Genomic DNA, 17,117 nt, shown 5'->3' with positions numbered 1-17,117 from the left:
CTGAGTTTAATCAAATACTGCAACTGAATCAGGAAAGGTCATTTTGCTCTTGCTCAACAGCTACAAGTCAGAAATCATTGCTAGCTTACTACAAGCCAGCAGATCAACCTATAAAAGCCAATATGTATTTCTATCCTGTCCAACACTGAAAACTGTGTCAGCATATGTAATTTTATTTAGGAATTTGTTTAAAACTGTTGCTCTCTAGATAATATGAAGTGAGCATCAAACAGTTCAATGAATAAGGCCCAAAGTTCATATACAGAAGTGGTTCCCAACCTGTGGTCTGTGGACTATCAGTGGTCCGCAGAACTAAAATATGATCCGTGGCCTCACTGTTACTACACCATTGCAATGAGAGCAACTGGTCTCGCGAGACTTGTTAAATATGGTTTTCTGTGGGCGAGCTGATGGCAACTATTTAGTGACATATGTTCTGATGTGGTCTACCCAATGCAATGTGCTGAATCAGCACCCCAAATAACAAAACTGAATCTAAAGTTGACCAAAAACTGATTTGTAACCCTTTTGGTACCAATGTTGGAGAGTGGTCCCAGATCAAAGTGGTCCCTGGTAAAAAAAAAAAAAAAAGGTTGGGAACCACTGATATATAGCAAAGCATATATAGCAAATGTGTGAGGGCCACTATGCCTTCTTCTTTGTAGCCATACAATAAAAATATTGTGATACATTACTTGAAATTCCACCCCCCCCTTTTGGGGGGGAGAGGAGATTACAACTTCCAGAAACCGACAGCAGCATGGCTAGAGGATTCAGGCAGCTGTAATCTAAACTAGGATTCATCAACCCACTCCTGCCCCAGCTATGTAGAAGCAAATAACCATGCTGTATCATAAGAGGGAATAATAATAAAAGAACCTGTCGATTTTCAGAAATTTGTCACCCTTACATCAAACCTGGAATGAGAAAGTGTCATGAAGCATATCCTAAGTGAGGAAAGTTAATGCCCTCCTCATTAGACTAAACAGATCTGTCTTTGCTGTTTTTTAAGAACAAATTTGGCTGGGAAGTATTGAGATTGATGGTCTAACTGAGACATCTGTTTTCAAGGCAGATTCTTCTCTGCTGTATAGCACATCCAATTCTGCCATCCTCATTAGCCTCGCTGTGCAGCATTTTCCTTCAGAAAGCATCAAGCGGTAACATCACAGAGAGAAAGAGTGAGAAAAGCTTTTAGCGACATGGAAGGACTCACCAAATAAACGCTGATGGAAGAGGAACTTGCCAGCTATCAGTCCTGTGAGGATGGCAAGTAGCCACAGGAATACTTTTACAAACCTCCAACCTCCTCCCTCGGGATATTTATTTGATACAAAGGAAAAGCAGTTCCCAACCACAATGACATTTGCTTCCGTCTGGCTGTGCGAAACTGGATCTTCGGCAAATATTAAAAAGTTAAAGAAGATCACCAGGTAGGCCACAATCAAGCGAGACCAGGGGTGCTGGAAGTAGTAGCGGAAGTCTTTGCCCATCCTGTCACACGCCAGCCCCTGCATGAAAAAACAAAACACATACAGCTGCTGGGTTATACATATTACTAGGGTTTGTACGTATACATCCCAAATCTCCATTTCCTTTTCTTTTTAGAAGAGCTCCAGTTCCCACTATCCCTTGAATAAACTTGCTTTCTCCTCAAATGGTGATGTACAGCAGACTTAGCATATCCCCAAGTCAAAGTATTTCACATTGACAGAGAATAACACAATGGTGGGGTGATAAATTATGAAGCACATAGGTCTGTGCTTTCAAATCATCTGTTGACTTGTAGTGACCCTATTACTTCCATATGGTTTTCTTGAGCATTGAGCACTCAAAGGTGGTTTTGCCAGTTCCATCCACTGACATGTAGCCCACAGCATCTGGCATTCATTAGAAGCCCTTGGTGGCACAATGAGTTAAACCCTTGTGCCGGCAGGACTGTAGACTGACAGGTTGGAAATTCAAATCTGGGGAGAGTGTGGATGATCTCCCTCTGTCAGCTCCAGCTCCCCATGTGAGGACATGAGAGAAGCCTCCCACAAGGATGGTAAAACATCAAACATCTGGGCATCCCCTGGGCAACGTCCTTGCAGATGGCTAATTCTCTCACACCAGGAGCAACTTGCACTTTATCAAGTCGCTCCTGACACACACAAAAAAGCAGTCTTCCATCTAAGTACAAACAAGGGCTCAACTTGCTTAGCTTCCAAGAACAGGCAGAAACTGGCACCTTTCAGTGAACACCACAAAAGTCCCCATGGCCAAGCACTCAGGGAGAGTTCCCAATTACAGAGTTGTGCCTATCCACCTAGAATAAGTTTTTATGAAACGAATGGCTCCCCATCACTGACTCAGAACCAAGCCACACAAAAACATTTCCCATTTAAATGTTGCTGTTGCTGCTGTATGCTCAAGGCATTTCTGGCTTATGGTGACCTTAACTCATAGCATCATCGTGAGTCAACAGGCAACTGAAAGGCACATATACACATCCAGAATGATTAAAAAGCCCCAGATTTGGTTTCTGTTCTTTCTGATTTTATTTCAGAGATTGAGACACATTTTGTTTATCACAGAATATTTTCTGTCAGATCCTGGTATGATCAGAGACTTTTCATATCAGCTCCCCGAGTAGTTTATTTGAATCCTGTCTAAAAATCAGAAAGAACAGAAATACATTTCAATCAGTCAGGGTTATTAAAATGCTTCTATCCTGCTCTGTCTCCAAGGATGTCAGGGCAATATACAGTAAAATCCATTTAAACGATGTAAAATGTGAAACGGTAATAGATAATTTATAATCTAAAAAGACATTATTTAAGAATCAAAGAATTCTAAACAATTAAACCCATACAGTTGTTGTGAGTTTTCCAAGCTGTGTGGCCATGTTCCAGAAGCATTCTCTCTTGACATTTCACCCACATCTATGACAGGCATTCTCAGAGGTTGAGGGATCTGTTGGAAACTAGGCAAGTGGTGTTTACATAACTGTGGAATGTCTGGAGTGCGAGAAAGAACTCTTGTCTGTTTGAGGCAAGTGTGAATGTTGCAATTGGCCACATTGATAAGCATTTAATGTCCTTGCAGCTTCAAAGCCTGACTGGATGCTACCTGGGGATTCTTTGTTGGGATGTGTTAGCTGGCCCTGATTGATCTCATAGCCAGAGAATAGTGCAGTGCAATAACAGATTTGGAATATGTACAATGACTATGGAACAATTTGGATTACGGATATGGATGGCATGATTTTAATATGGAATTGAATGTTTTTAAATATCTAATATGCATTAATTTTAACTTAATTTTTATTTTTTATTTTAATATTTTTGAATTGTATGTGTTTTAAGGCATTGAATAATTGCCTGTGTTGTAAGCTACCTTCAGTCCCCTTCAGGGTAGAGAAAGTTGGGATATAAATAGGGTAAATAAATAAATAATAAATAAATAGCCAGAGTTCTGTTTAAGCCCATAACCAAGGTGCCACAACAGTGAAGGCCCTTTACCAAGGGGCCTTCCAATAAAAGAGGGGAGCACAAAACAGACCTCAGTCACTGGGTAGAGACATTTTTAGCTAAACTCCTTCAAAAAGGACAGAAAGCCAACTACATCTGACAGGTTGCAAAGCACTGCCCTACACAAATGGATTGGAATCTGTCAACTAAGCATACTTTCATCTATTAGGAATAAAGCTGCTTGTGTTCCTGTTAAGAAGGAATGTGACTAGAAAACCTACAGTGGCTGGAATTTTCCTTCATTTTATGAATGCCTCTCTTTCACTTTTCTGCATTAAAGTCATCCAAACTAAAGTAAGTAGTGTGAAGAGGAATTAATGGAGTCTAAATCTGCTGCTGCTAACTGACCTTGAAGTGACTTTTTTTTCTAGATTGGGTCACACAAGAAGCTCCAGTGAAATTTAAGTTTTATGTACATAACAAGTCTAGTGTCTAACCAAGACAAGACTTCTAGACACTGAATGAGAACAGAGTTTTTGTCTAGTTAAAAGTTGGTGTAGCCTTATGTGTGTCTGCTCAAAAATTAGTTCTAGTGAATTGGAATCAAATGCAGACTTAGCCAGGAGTGAGTGCTACTGAACACAATGGGTTCATATGAGGCTGAGTTGTTTAATTACTTTTCTGGTTGCCCAAACATGCATATGGATAACAATAGCCCTGAAACAGGAAGCATATTTCCTTTGACTTGAGATGATCTATGTCAATAACAGGCATTATTTTAGAGGTATTATTTCCTGTTCTGTCCTACCTCTTTTCATTCTGGTAGGTATTTGGATTTAAAACAATGGGTGGAACCCAGTCTAATTACTTCATCACATTAGAGAAAAAATCCACTTAAAATCCGGTTTCTGTCTCCTGCAGATTTCTGGGGTTTATAGTGTAGTGAGGCTGTTTAAGCCTCCACCCTAAACTACAAACCTCAAAATTCTGCTGGAGGCATAAACTGGATTTTAAGTGGATTTCCTCTCTAGTGCGATTAAGTGCAAGGCAAGTGAAAGTTTGCTCATGTACCTTTAGGGCAAATCAAGTTTTTTTAAAGCCACCATCTTAGGAATTAAGAGATTACTTGAGTAAAACATATCGCCAGTTTGTTAGGATTTGAAAAAGAAGAGATGTGTCAGGAGCCGATTGGCTAGTGTGCCAGGGGCTGCTGTCTTTGCCTGGCAGTGGAGACCAACGGTTCTCACTGTCACTTGTTCTCACTTTGGACAGTGAAGAGAAAGTGCTGGCTGCCAACTATCTTAAAGACTGATCATTTTAAGACATGAGACTTATTTCAAAGACTATTTAAAGGGGCTATTTTATTCCTCTGTTCCCTGCCTGTATGCAAAGAGATTGTTTGAACCTGTTTGAACCTTTAAAGTAAAGATACTGTTACTTGTTTTATAAACCTAAGTGACATTTTATTATACAGCAGGATATATCTTGGTTTAAATACTGTGGTAAAGCTTCTACTTATTCTGCTTATTCACATTTACCAATCCCCACACAGTTATCCCCTTGAACCTAAAATTCTTGGTGTGCTCCAGTAAGTAGTTTTCCTGTTGGCTGGCCCTATCATTCAGAAGAGTGAGAAAACTGCTCTGAGCAAAAAACCTTAGAGACAACAATGGCTGGCCCAAGCTCTTCCAATTAGGTTGTGTGGTTTCTATTCTCCATGGAACCTACACAGCCAATCCTACTAGTTGGTGCCCTTATATGTGATGGATGATATTCCTCCATTCCCCACCCCTCCAAATGCAAAGGTAACTATTGAAGAGAGATCGCTATTTATTGTGTCAGGAAGCAAATTTATTTAGCCCTACCTTGTAGCTATACTGAACACCTTCTTCAGCAAGACAGTTGGAATTGCAAATGCAAACTGGGAGTTAAGTGATAAGAAAGTGTGTAATAAATGCTCAAGTTTAAGCAATTTTAAAGCAATTCTCAAATACATTGAACCCTATACCAGACGACAGGCCCAGTACCTTGGACAGTTCCATTAAGGTTACCATTTTTCTAACATGGGGCCTTTCCACACAGCCATATAACCCAGAATATCAAGACAGATAATCCACAAATATCTGCTTTGAACTGGGTTATCTGAGTCCACACTGCCATATAATCCAGTTCAATGTGGATTTTATACTGTTGTGTGGAAAGGGTCTAGGTCATTCTTCAATGTGGAAAGAACTGAGGGCGTAGTGTGAACATCAAAAGGGTCAATGGAATAAGAGCTCTTAAGTACAGCCCTCCACCTCATGTCAACCTACCCTCTTCAGGCATAAGACCAACATAGTTCTATCTGTTCCTAGAGTCGGGAGATATAATGACCCATATAAGCTGTTTCCTTGAATGCATTTGTGGTTCATGTGTGCCTTCAAGTTGTTTCTGACTTAAGGTGACCCTAAGCCAAACCTATAATGAGTTTTCCAGAATGGAGGGTGTATAACTCCCACAATGTTACTCAATGGGTTTCCATGATCAAGTGAAGAATCTAACTCTGGTCTCCAGAGTGATAGTCCAATGCTCTAACCCAGAGGTTCTCGAGCTTTTTCAGCTGTGGAGCCATTTTTGAAGAAAAAGTTTCCAGTGAGCCCCAAGAAATGCAGTGCGCATGTATGTGTGTGTCTGTATGTATGTATATATATATGAATGTATGTGTGTGTGTGTGTGTATATATATGTGTGTGTGTGTATACACATAGTAAAGGTAAAGGTTTTCCCCTGACATGAAGTCCAGTCATGTCCGACTCAGGGGTGTGGTGCTCATCTCCATATCTCCATTTCTAAGCTGAAGAGCCGGCATTGTCTGTAGACACCTCCAAGGTCATGTGGCCAGCATGATTGCATGGAGCGCCGTTACCTTCCTGCCAGAGTGGTACCTATTGATCTACTCACATTTGCATGTTTTCGAACTGCTAGGTTGGCAGAAGCTGGGGCTGACAGCGGAAGCTCACTTAAAATTTGACAGACAGGCAGCCCAGTGGCAGATAGATAGAGAATGTTTGTGTTAATTAACTGGAAAAAACACAAACAAATTTCAAAGCACACTACACATAACTCACTTGTAGTGCAAAAAAGAAAGGAAAAAAGCAAACAATACAATATTTAAAATGAAGTAAAAATTTAACCAACATAAACGTAACAATATTTCAGGGGAAGACCCCAGGGGTCATTCAGTCTAACCCCTTCCTGCCATGCAGGAAAAGCACAATCACCCAACAGGTAGCCACCCAGACTTTGTAATAATAGTAGTCGTAGCAGTATTACTAGTATTGGTTGTTGATTGTTTAAACTGTGATAACTGCTTTTAACGATGGTTTTGTATATTATGTGTAATTTGTATAGGCATCGAATTGTGCCTTTTTTGTAAGCCGCCCTGAGTCCCCCCTTTGGGGGTTGAGAAGAGCAGGGTAAAAGTACCCAAAATAAATAAATAAATAAATAAATAGTAGTTACAGAAACCTCAGGGGCTGTCCAGTTCAATTCTCTTCTGCCATGTAGAAAAAGCCCAATCAAAGCACCCCTTGAGCAATGAGAGGGAAATAGGGTTTCAGAAGAAAAGAAGAGGGTGGGAAGGATCTGGGTGGCAATAAAAAGAGTCTGGGCAGCAAAGGAGCCGGGACGGGGTGGGGGGTGGGGGGCTGTATCATGGGAGGACACTGCTGTTTTGGCACCTTCAAACTTTAATTTCCCTGAATTTCTCAGAAGGAGGAGAAAAGAAGCAGATGGGAAGCAGCATCACTCATGGAGCCCCAGGGGTTCAGTGGAGCAGTTTGGGAACCACTAATCGCACAATATGATTCAGTGAAAGCAAAGCCGATCTACCCTAATCCACTACCATGAATGAAAACACACCCTTTCTCTCTTGAGAAATGGCCATTCATCCTGTACTTTGAAATGTCCAAAAAAAGGAGAGTCCACCACCCTTCCAAGGTACTATTCCACTCTTAAACATCTTTTAGCATCGTATCCATAAACAAAGCCAAATTTACAATTTGACCAAAATGGGGGACATGCATTCCACCCATTTGTATAAGATATTCTTCAAATTCACACATTTATCATTAGGACCCCAGTCTAATGACAAATGTCTTCCAATAAAGCTAAACTTTAGAAAAACATTTCAAGCAAATTGGCTTGTCTCACCAAAAACACATTGTCAGTTCATTCTTAACCTCCTTTTGTATTCATAAAGATAACAGATCAGCTACTGTTACAGCCTTTTCCAGGACAGAGCATCAATAAAGAGACTAATAGATCCTTAGGAAGAATGTTGTGGAACAAGTAGAGGGTAACAATAGAACCGTGTCAAAGTTAGAGAAAACAAGATTTAAGACTATACCACCATGCAGCTATGACCACAGCCAATTTTACTTGATTTCATAAACTAAATAGGCCTGAGCCAGATTATTACTTGAATGGAGGACCAAAATTTTTCTGGTAGGACTAGGAAGACATTTTTTTCAACCTGAACTGAGAATGTTGGATTGCATAGATCAATTGTCTAACTCTGTAATAAACAGCTTATAAAATTGTTAAGATATGAATGAATGAGTTGTCTCTCTGAGAAACATGACTCTGAGAAATAGCACTGTTTATAAATCACTGCGTTTAAGGCCCCTTACACACAGCTGTATAAAATCCACATTCAATTGGATTATATGGCAATGTGGACTCAGCCATATAACCCAGAATATCAAGGCAGAAAACCACACAATATCTGCTTTGAACTGGGTTATCTGAGTCCACACTGCCATATATCCCAGTTCAAAGCAGATAATGTGGGATTTTATTCAGCTGTGTGGAAGGGGCTCCAGTTCAAAGCAGATATTGTGGATGATCTGCCTTGATATTCTGGTTATATGTCTGTGTGGAAGGGCCCTAAAACACATAATCATTGGAACCTTTTAAAAGTCTGTCAATTAATAAGGTTTAAGGCCATTTCTTCCAAAGGTAAACTAAACGATCCAGATAGGAAGATGTAAGAATGTTTTCTTTTTCCATCGCATCCCAGCAGGACATTTTTTTTAAAAAAAAACTACAGCAGAACAGAATAATACCCTTTTTTGATTAAGAACCGAGTCAAAGGTTGAAGTCAACTTGTTGTTTTCTTTAGATTTGAACTTAAAATTACTTCATTTGCTCTCTTCTCCATCAAGGAACTCAGTCCTATTCCTTTATAGGACTAATCCTACAGGACTAATCCAAATGCATTGTTAGGTTAGGTTAGCATTTCTGTGGCTAGAGAAACTGCAAGTTGCTTCTAGTGTGAGAGAATTAGCCATCTGTAAGGATGTTGCCCAGGGGACGCCCAGATGTTTTACCATCCTGTGGGCTGCTTCTCTCCTGTCACCACATGAGAAGCTGGAGCTGACAGATGGGAGCTCACTCCACTCCCTGGATTCGACCTTTCGGTCAGCAGTGCTACCAGCACAAGGGTTTAACCCATTGCACCACCGCAGGCTCCTAGGTTAGCACTGGAATGATATGATTTCCCCTGCTCCACAGAGATAAACCCACAAATGCCTCATTAAAGACATTTTCAATGAAAAGAAGGAGGCATTGGTAATAGACTTAATTTAAAAACTGCCACTCCCACCCAGCATGAAACTCTGTATATGTTTTTGAACTGTTATTTCCATCATCCATGACTAATAATTATACTGATGAAGGCTGGTGGAAGTTGTAATCTGGAAAAACTTTAAGTTGAGGAATGATATAGTGCACATTGGATATTTAAAGGGCCAAAGTCTCTTTTAAGAGAAAAAAGTGGCATATAAATAAACATAATAAACATAATAATAATAATAATAATAATACTATCCAATTTATCACTGATCCACTTCTTTGGGCTTCACACAAATCTATCATTTGCCAATCTCTCTCTCTCTCTCTCTCTCTCTCTCTCTCTATATATATATATATATATATATATATATCCCCCTCAAAGAAGGGAAGGAAAAGCAGTGGCTAAGCTGATGTAAAATTCACTAAGATTCACTTCACTGTCAGTTTTAGTCCTCAATCAATGCAAAACAACAACAGAATGCATTTAAACATGTGTTCCCTTACTGCTACCAAACAAGCAATGGAAATGATACCTTTGTTTTGCAACTTTCAATACTGCTCTTGTTCACTTTGTTTGTTTAGATTATTTCTGTATTGCCTTTTAGCCTACAAAGGTTCCCCAAGCGGAAAGCAAACAAAAACACAATTAAAACATTTTAAAAGTCATTCAAACGCTCTTGAAAAGTTCCCAAAGCAGTCTAAAAGCAATCTTAGAATGCTGGTTCTGAAACAGTTAAAGTTCTTGTTGTCTAATGGTGATATTGCATGCATGTGTGTCATCTTGCCTGTGGATTTAGGGCCATTCCACCTTTTCATAGGGTTTTTTAAAGGGAAGGAATAGTTAGAAGTGATTTTGCCACTTCCTTCCCCTGAAATATAGCCTATAGCACCTGTTATTCATTGACAGTCTCCCATCCATGTGTTTACTAAGGCTGACCCAGATGGGACAAGATCTGCTGCCTTTAGGGAATATTTAGGGTCCAGTAATAGTGGAAATAGTATACAATTACTCCTGCCTAAAATTATCTGAGGTTTTTTAAATCAGTTCCTTCCCAAAGGCTCACTCAAGATACAAACGGAATGGTTTGAAATACAAAAATAAATAAATAAACAGTACAGCAAGTAAACATCAAGTATCTGAACCTAGTATAACTCAATTTAGCCTGGAGAATCTTTAAATAGATTTCACCTGCTTTATTCTGTAAGCAATGGCAAAACTTTGGTTCTTCCAAAACTATTAAAGTAATAAATACCAAAGTACAACTTATGATATAGTACAATATGTTATGTAATACTAATAGTATAATATACTGGCAATGTATTATATATATTCTGGTATAATAATATAGTACAGTATAATAATATTTAATCATATAATATGTGTATATTACCTATTACATGTAACATATTACTAATAATATTGCAGTATAGTGGTATAGTACAAAAGTGTAATATATCATACTAATATTGTGCTATGCTAATAATATAATATATTGTATGTACATGTATTGATAACAATATGATATAATATTATAATATATAATAATATGATATAATTATATATTTTATATTACATGTAATATTACTAATAATATTACAATATAATGGTATAGTACAATATAGTAATATATAATACTGATATTGTGCTATGCTAATAATATAATATATTGTATGTAAATATGTAATTTACATACAATATGTAATATTGTATGTAAATATGCCCCCGGTGGCGCAGTGGGTTAAAGCACTAAGCTGCTGAGCTTGTTGATCGAAAGGTCACAGTTTCGATTCCGGGGAGCAGCGTGCGCTTCCGCTGTCATCCTTAGCTTCTGCCAACCTAGCAGTTCGAAAACATTCAAAAAAATGTGAGTAGATCAATAGGTACCGCTCCAACGGGAAGGTAACGGCGCTCCATGCAGTCATGCCGGCCACATGAACTTGGAGGTGTCTACGGACAACGCCAGCTCTTTGGCTTAGAAATGGAGATGAGCACCACACCCCAGAGTCAGACATGACTGGACTTAATGTCAGAGGACAACCTTTACCTTTTATGTAAATATATCTTGTAAGCCACTCTGAGTCCCCTTCGGGGTGAGAAGGGCGGCATATAAATGTCATAAATAAATAAATAACGTAATTTAATATAATATGGAATAATAATATTGTAATATAGTAATACTAATATAATAAATATAATTACTACTGATTAATTGAGCCCTCGGTGGCGCAGTGGGTTAAACCTGTTAACCAAAAGGTCACAGGCTCAAATTCGGGGAGCGGTGTGAGCTTCTGCTGTCAGCCCCCGCTTCTGCCAACCTAGAAGTTCAAAAACTTGCAAATGTGAGTAGATCAATAGGTACCACTGCTGGCCACATGACCTTGGAGGTGTCTACAGACAATGCCAGCACTTTGGATTAGAAATGGAGATGCGCACCAACCCCCAGAGTCGGACATGACTGGACTTAACATGAGGGGAAAACCTTTACCTTTACCTACTACTGATAATATAGGATGACATACTATTTTATTATTGTATAATTGTCTATTCTGAGTCGTAATGTTTTTGTTGAGGAGCAGCTTCGAGTCTCCATATGGAGAGATAAAGCAGGATATAAATAAATATACCCATTTATTTATTCTCACAGTGTTGCTGAAAAAGAAAAAAAAAACCTACTCCACTAAGTAGTCTGTCTGAACCTCTATATTCCACTATTTTCAGTGAGTAGGGGGCATGTAAAGAGGCTGTTTTAAACTTTTTCAAACCACACTGTCCTGTCATGCATTTTAGGAAGTTTTAAAAAATCCTTTAACCTTTTGAAATGTGTTGGTGCCCAATGTTCATACCTTTTGAACGCTCTGGCAATTTTTATCCCAAGCCTCCTTCCAATCTATAAATACCTAATGATGTTCAAGTCGCCTGTTGACTTCTGGTGACCTCATCGATTTCAGAGGATCTTCTTCAGCAAGGGAGACTCAAGAGGGGGGCTTGGCCAGCCCCTTCCTCTGAAATATAGCTCACAGGGCACCAATTCTTCACTGACAGCCTCTCATCTTATTATTGTTGTTGTTATTATTATTATTAGAAACATAACAAGATGAGTCCACAGCAGACAAGATCACTATTATTATGATTAGTTTTCAATACTGGAAACCAATAACAACCCAGACAGAAGACGGGGCTCTGTCCCCTACCTTAGCTATAAAGAGAGCTCATTCCTATCAGGAAGCCATTACGAAACAAGACACTGAGCATGTGCAGAGTGCATTTCCCCCCCGACTCTGGCCCTCCCACATTTCTTAAGGGCTTCCTTTGCTCTGGGGCGCCGGTTAGAGGTAGGATCCTCCCAGACACATCCTTTCCCAAATTTAGAAAGGGGAAGAAGTCTTAGGGGGAGTCACTTGATGGCGGTGGCTAAACCGTGCTTGACCAGGGTCGAGAGGAGGGGAATCCCAGGCACGATTAGAGCTAAGGGTCTTATTGTACTCACCACGTTGCTTTGAAAGAGAAGGTGGTCAGGCTCAGGCTCTGGCTCTTCTTCGGGTCCAGGGGGGCGGCTGCTTGTCCGCCGGCCGGCTATAAATACCCTCCCCGGCGCGCCTCCCTCCGGCCTCCCAAGGGCTTCCCTCGCTCGCTTCTCAAAGTGGCAGAAGCGGCGGCGAGTAGACCGGGGTCTCTCTTCTCCAAGCGAGTAGACCGGGCTGCGACAGGGAGGCCGGTTCCGACTGGAATGCCCGGCTCCCGCAGGCGGACGCGGCAGCGGCGGCGGAGGAGGGTGGCTGCTCTCCGTCTCCCGCCCGTCTGCTTCCCTGCCAGCCTTCCCTGGAACAGGCCTCGATGGAGAAGCAAGGGGAGGACGGCTCCAAGCCTTGTTTGTGTCAACAGACTTCGATTTTCGGAGGCTCCAGGCATGGGAGACCTCCAAGTCCCCTTCCCAGCCACAGCCCCGCTCAGGTCTTGCAGGCTCATCAGGGCCATGGCCTCCTGGATGCTGGGAATAGAATGGGAACACAGGAAGGAGGCACCCCAGATGGGAGAATGAGGGCCCTTCAGGCAGAACATCCCACAATATCTTCTTTCACACAGCCCTATAGCCCAGAACATCAAGGCAGAAAATCCCACTTAGATAAACCATATATTCTAGATTATCACTGTAGGTAATTCAGATTATCTTCTTTGAACCAGATTGATAATCTCTATTGTATAAAGTGGTGCAGCTACACCCTCTGGCCCCTTCCACACATCTGAATAAAATCCCATATTATCTGCTTTGAACTGGATATATATGGCAGTGTGGACTCAGGTACCCCAGTTCAAAGCAGATGTTGTGGGGTTTTCTGCCTTGATATTCTGGGTTAGATGACTTTTGGCCCTTTCACACAGCCCTGTATCCCAGAATATCAAGGCATAAAATCCCACATTATCTGATTGTGGACTCAAGGCCCTTGCACAAAGCCCTATATCCCAGTTCTGCTTTGAACTGGATTGAGTCCAGACTCAGATAACCCAGTTCAAAGCAGAACTGGGATATAGGGCTGTGTGGAAGGGCCCTGAGTCCACAAAAAGATAATGTGGGATTTCCTGCCTTGATATTCTGGGATACAGGGTTGTGTGAAAGGGCCAAAAGTCATCTAACCCAGAATATCAAGGCAGAAAATCCCACAATATCTGCTTTGAACTGGGGTACCTGAGTCCACACTGCCATATATATCCAGTTCAAAGCAGATAATATGGGATTTTATTCAGATGTGTGGAAGGGGCCAGAGGGTGTAGCTGCACCACCTTATACAATAGAGATTATCAGTGTAGACTCATATAATCTGGTTCAAAGAAGATAATCTGGATTATCTACTGTGATAATCTAGATTATATGGCAGTGTAGATCCAGATATATGGCACATCTTCATGCATTGGGTTGCTGTAAGTTTTCCAGGCTGTGTGGCCATGTTCCAGAAGCATTCTCTCCGGATGTTTTGCCCATATCTATGGCAGGCATCCTCAGAGGTTGTCAGGTCTGCTGGAAACTATTCAAATCTCCATGTGTCTTGGAACAGTTTCTCCCCATAGAGATGTTCAATGTGTTGTTGAAGACTTTCATGACTGGAATCACTGAGTTGCTTTTGAGTTTTCTGGGCTGTATGACACAACCTCTGAGGATGCCTGCCATAGATGTGGGTGAAATGTCAGGAGAGAGTGCTTCTGGAACATGGCCATACAGCCCAGAAAACTCACAGCAACCCAGTGATTCCAGCCATGAAAGCCTTTGACAACACATCTTCATTCATATTTTGCAATGTAAAAAGTTGCAAGCACATCTAACTGAATAAATAATAATTAAAAGTGTGTGTGTGTGTGTGTTAAGAATCCTAAAACCTCTCTCTGTGTCTGTCTGTCCGTCCGTCCATCCATCTATCCATCTATCTTTAGCTTTGAATGGCTGTGGTGTTTGCCTTGCTATCTGTGCCCGTTTGGAAGATTTCATCCATCCCCGTGATAACTGGAGTCTGAAAAATTGGGCTTCTTGTGGAAACAAGGATTGGTTATAAAACTTCAGTGGAGACCACTTTTCCCCATGATAACTCAGGAGTGAATTTCCCTTCCTGGGGGTAGATTTCTCTCACTTCCTGTTGTCTCACCCCGTTCTTAACTATGAGTCATTTGTAAATCGGATGTTTGAAACTGGACCTTCCTAACTTTAGTTTTCAATCTGGCAGGTTCCTTTGCTCTCTCCAAAGGACAGTGGGGTCAAAGCCATGAGGTCAATGAGGATCTGGAATAATGCAGGCATACAATATGCATGACCAGCGTAAACAAGATTACTTTCCTGCTTTTCATAGTTGTCAAAGGTCAATTGCACCCTTCACATCCATCTAACCCTCTCTCTCCTTCCCAAGGGATTACACACCTGATTATCAATTTTTAGCAGGATTTAGCATGTGGGGAATGTATTTGGTCAAAAGAGCCGAGGGCTCATCCACACCAGGCTGTTTAGCTCCATATAAATGTGCCCCATTTACATTGTGCCTCCGATCAGCATTTACACCAAACAAGCCTGATATATGCCAGTCTTCTCCAACCTGATGTCTTCCAGATGAGTTGGACAATTGCCATAATCTTCGGAGAGCATATTTAAAGAAAGTGATGGTTGTAGGTGATGGAAACTATCATCCAAAAGGTCTAGAGGTGCCAAGTTGGGAAAGTGTACTATATGCCATCAACATTGTTGGGGTTGGGGCTGAAATAATCCAGATCCCTCTCCCTCTCTCTATATATATCTGTAGACTCTCCCTTGTTTTCATTCTTACATCACACTGAAATAAAGAGGTGATTTTATCAAAAGACTATTAAATGCCATGGTGCTATCGAAGTGTATTAAACAGTACTGTAATGTATCTATTTAAATGCTTGTGTGAGATTGTATTTCTTTGTCCAATTGGAGCATTAAAAGGTCACAGGAATCTCCTAAAATATATCCTTAGTTGACTTCCAAAATGTTCACAGCTGTTGATGTTGCAGGCAAGCTTCACCTACATCAGCCCTGTAATTTTACCCTCTGTACAGAGTTTTCTCTGTTCATCTCTATATCCTGTCATTATGGCTAGCTTTTATATTTGTCCATTGAACTGTACCACGATGGTGTAATTTACAGGATGGGGAAAAAAGAAAGCAAATGGCTGGGGGAAAGCTTTAGGTCATAGTTGCATTTTCTCTTTGACCAGATAGAAAGGAAAGATCTGTACTGAGCATGGATTTAGCGAGTCATATTTTTCTGGAGCAGCAAAACAACCCATTAGACAATGCTGAGTATATAAATGGTTATATGCAGACCAACTGCTGAATTGTGAGAACACAAAGAGTGAAGGGTTTTACCCGCAGTTTTCTTTTTTTGTATGAGATCAGTGGAAGCGTATGGCATTTTGTATGTTTTAATAATATATAGATTCTTTATACATAAACATATCACTTTAACATGGATGGGGCTTCTTCTCAGCTTAAACTTTAAAATGACAGCTTTGTTGTTGTGTACTTTCAAGTCATTTCCAGTCTATGGGGATCCTAAGGCAAGCTTATCATGGGGTGTATTTTCATAGATGCTACCTTAGTGCATTTCTTAGGAGGGGAAAAGAAGCAGAGGGAAGAGTGCTATCGTTTCAGATATCTGCTAACTATAAAAACCATTGACCTAGACTCTTCACTGATGCAAAGAGGTGAGTTCTCACAATACAATGTGTGCCCCATATTTGTGGAGGGATACATTAACCATAGTTAACAGTAAATCCCATTGAAACAAAGACAAAGAATACCATAGCTGCACTGGAGGACCTTAGAAAAGGATGGGAAAGGCCGTATTTTGTCAGAAGTGTATAAATGAAATGTAAGGCTTAGGTCCCATTGATACTGGAATAATACTGTATACATCAGAGGGTTTTGCTGGTTTTTATTCCATTACTATGTATTCTATTTATTTGCAGTGATTTCACAGGGTTTTCAAAAAAGATGTGGATGGGCTTGCTAAGATGGTCCTGTACTAAGCATACTCTCTAAAATAATTTTAAAGTATTTTTCTAGCACTATAATATTGTAGTGCAAAAGTGCCATTTTGATTTAAGCAAAACAGGAGGGAAGGGCAGTTAAGACTTTTGCTTGGTTCCCATTTCATTATCTGGGAATAATCAAGAAATAGCTTTCTAAGATCTACAGAGATACTTACAGGAACAACTCAGCAAGCAAGAGTCCAAAAGTGGCAGGCTAAAACCCGGAGCCTCAATTCATGGCTGATACTGAACAAGAATCTTTTGTGTGTCCTCCTGGGCACACAAAAGATTGGGTGACATGGAAGGTGCTGCACAAAGTGGAATCCATGACATGCGAGTGTGGGAAAGAGCAAACCACAGACCACCTACTACAATGCAGTCTGAGCCCTGCCACATGCACAATAGAGAGCCTTCTTATAGTGACACTGAAGGCACTCCAAGTAGGAACAATATGTTGTGCCCAGTATCTGGAATTCTCAAAAAAATTCTGGAACAACCGAATCATCATTTTGATAACTAA

At 40.5% G+C, this 17,117-nt stretch overlaps 1 protein-coding gene across 1 annotated transcript in view; it reads right to left on the bottom strand.

Moving 5' to 3' along the window:
* Window positions 1-13,100, bottom strand: part of TMEM117 (transmembrane protein 117) — a 310,319-nt gene extending 297,219 nt beyond the window's left edge. Inside the window, 4 exon segments of the mRNA XM_060777572.2 lie at window positions 1,217-1,511; window positions 12,553-12,795; window positions 12,797-12,850; window positions 12,852-13,100. Coding sequence (XP_060633555.2) covers window positions 1,217-1,511; window positions 12,553-12,795; window positions 12,797-12,850; window positions 12,852-13,040 — 781 coding nt within the window. The 5' untranslated portion in view covers window positions 13,041-13,100.
* Between the last annotated feature and the right edge of the window lie 4,017 nt (window positions 13,101-17,117).

This window comes from Anolis sagrei, chromosome 5 (genome assembly GCF_037176765.1).
Source record: "Anolis sagrei isolate rAnoSag1 chromosome 5, rAnoSag1.mat, whole genome shotgun sequence".
Taxonomy (NCBI): Eukaryota; Metazoa; Chordata; class Lepidosauria; order Squamata; family Dactyloidae; genus Anolis; species Anolis sagrei.
Note: the sequence above shows the minus strand (reverse complement) of the source record. Positions and strands in the feature narration are given on the sequence as shown.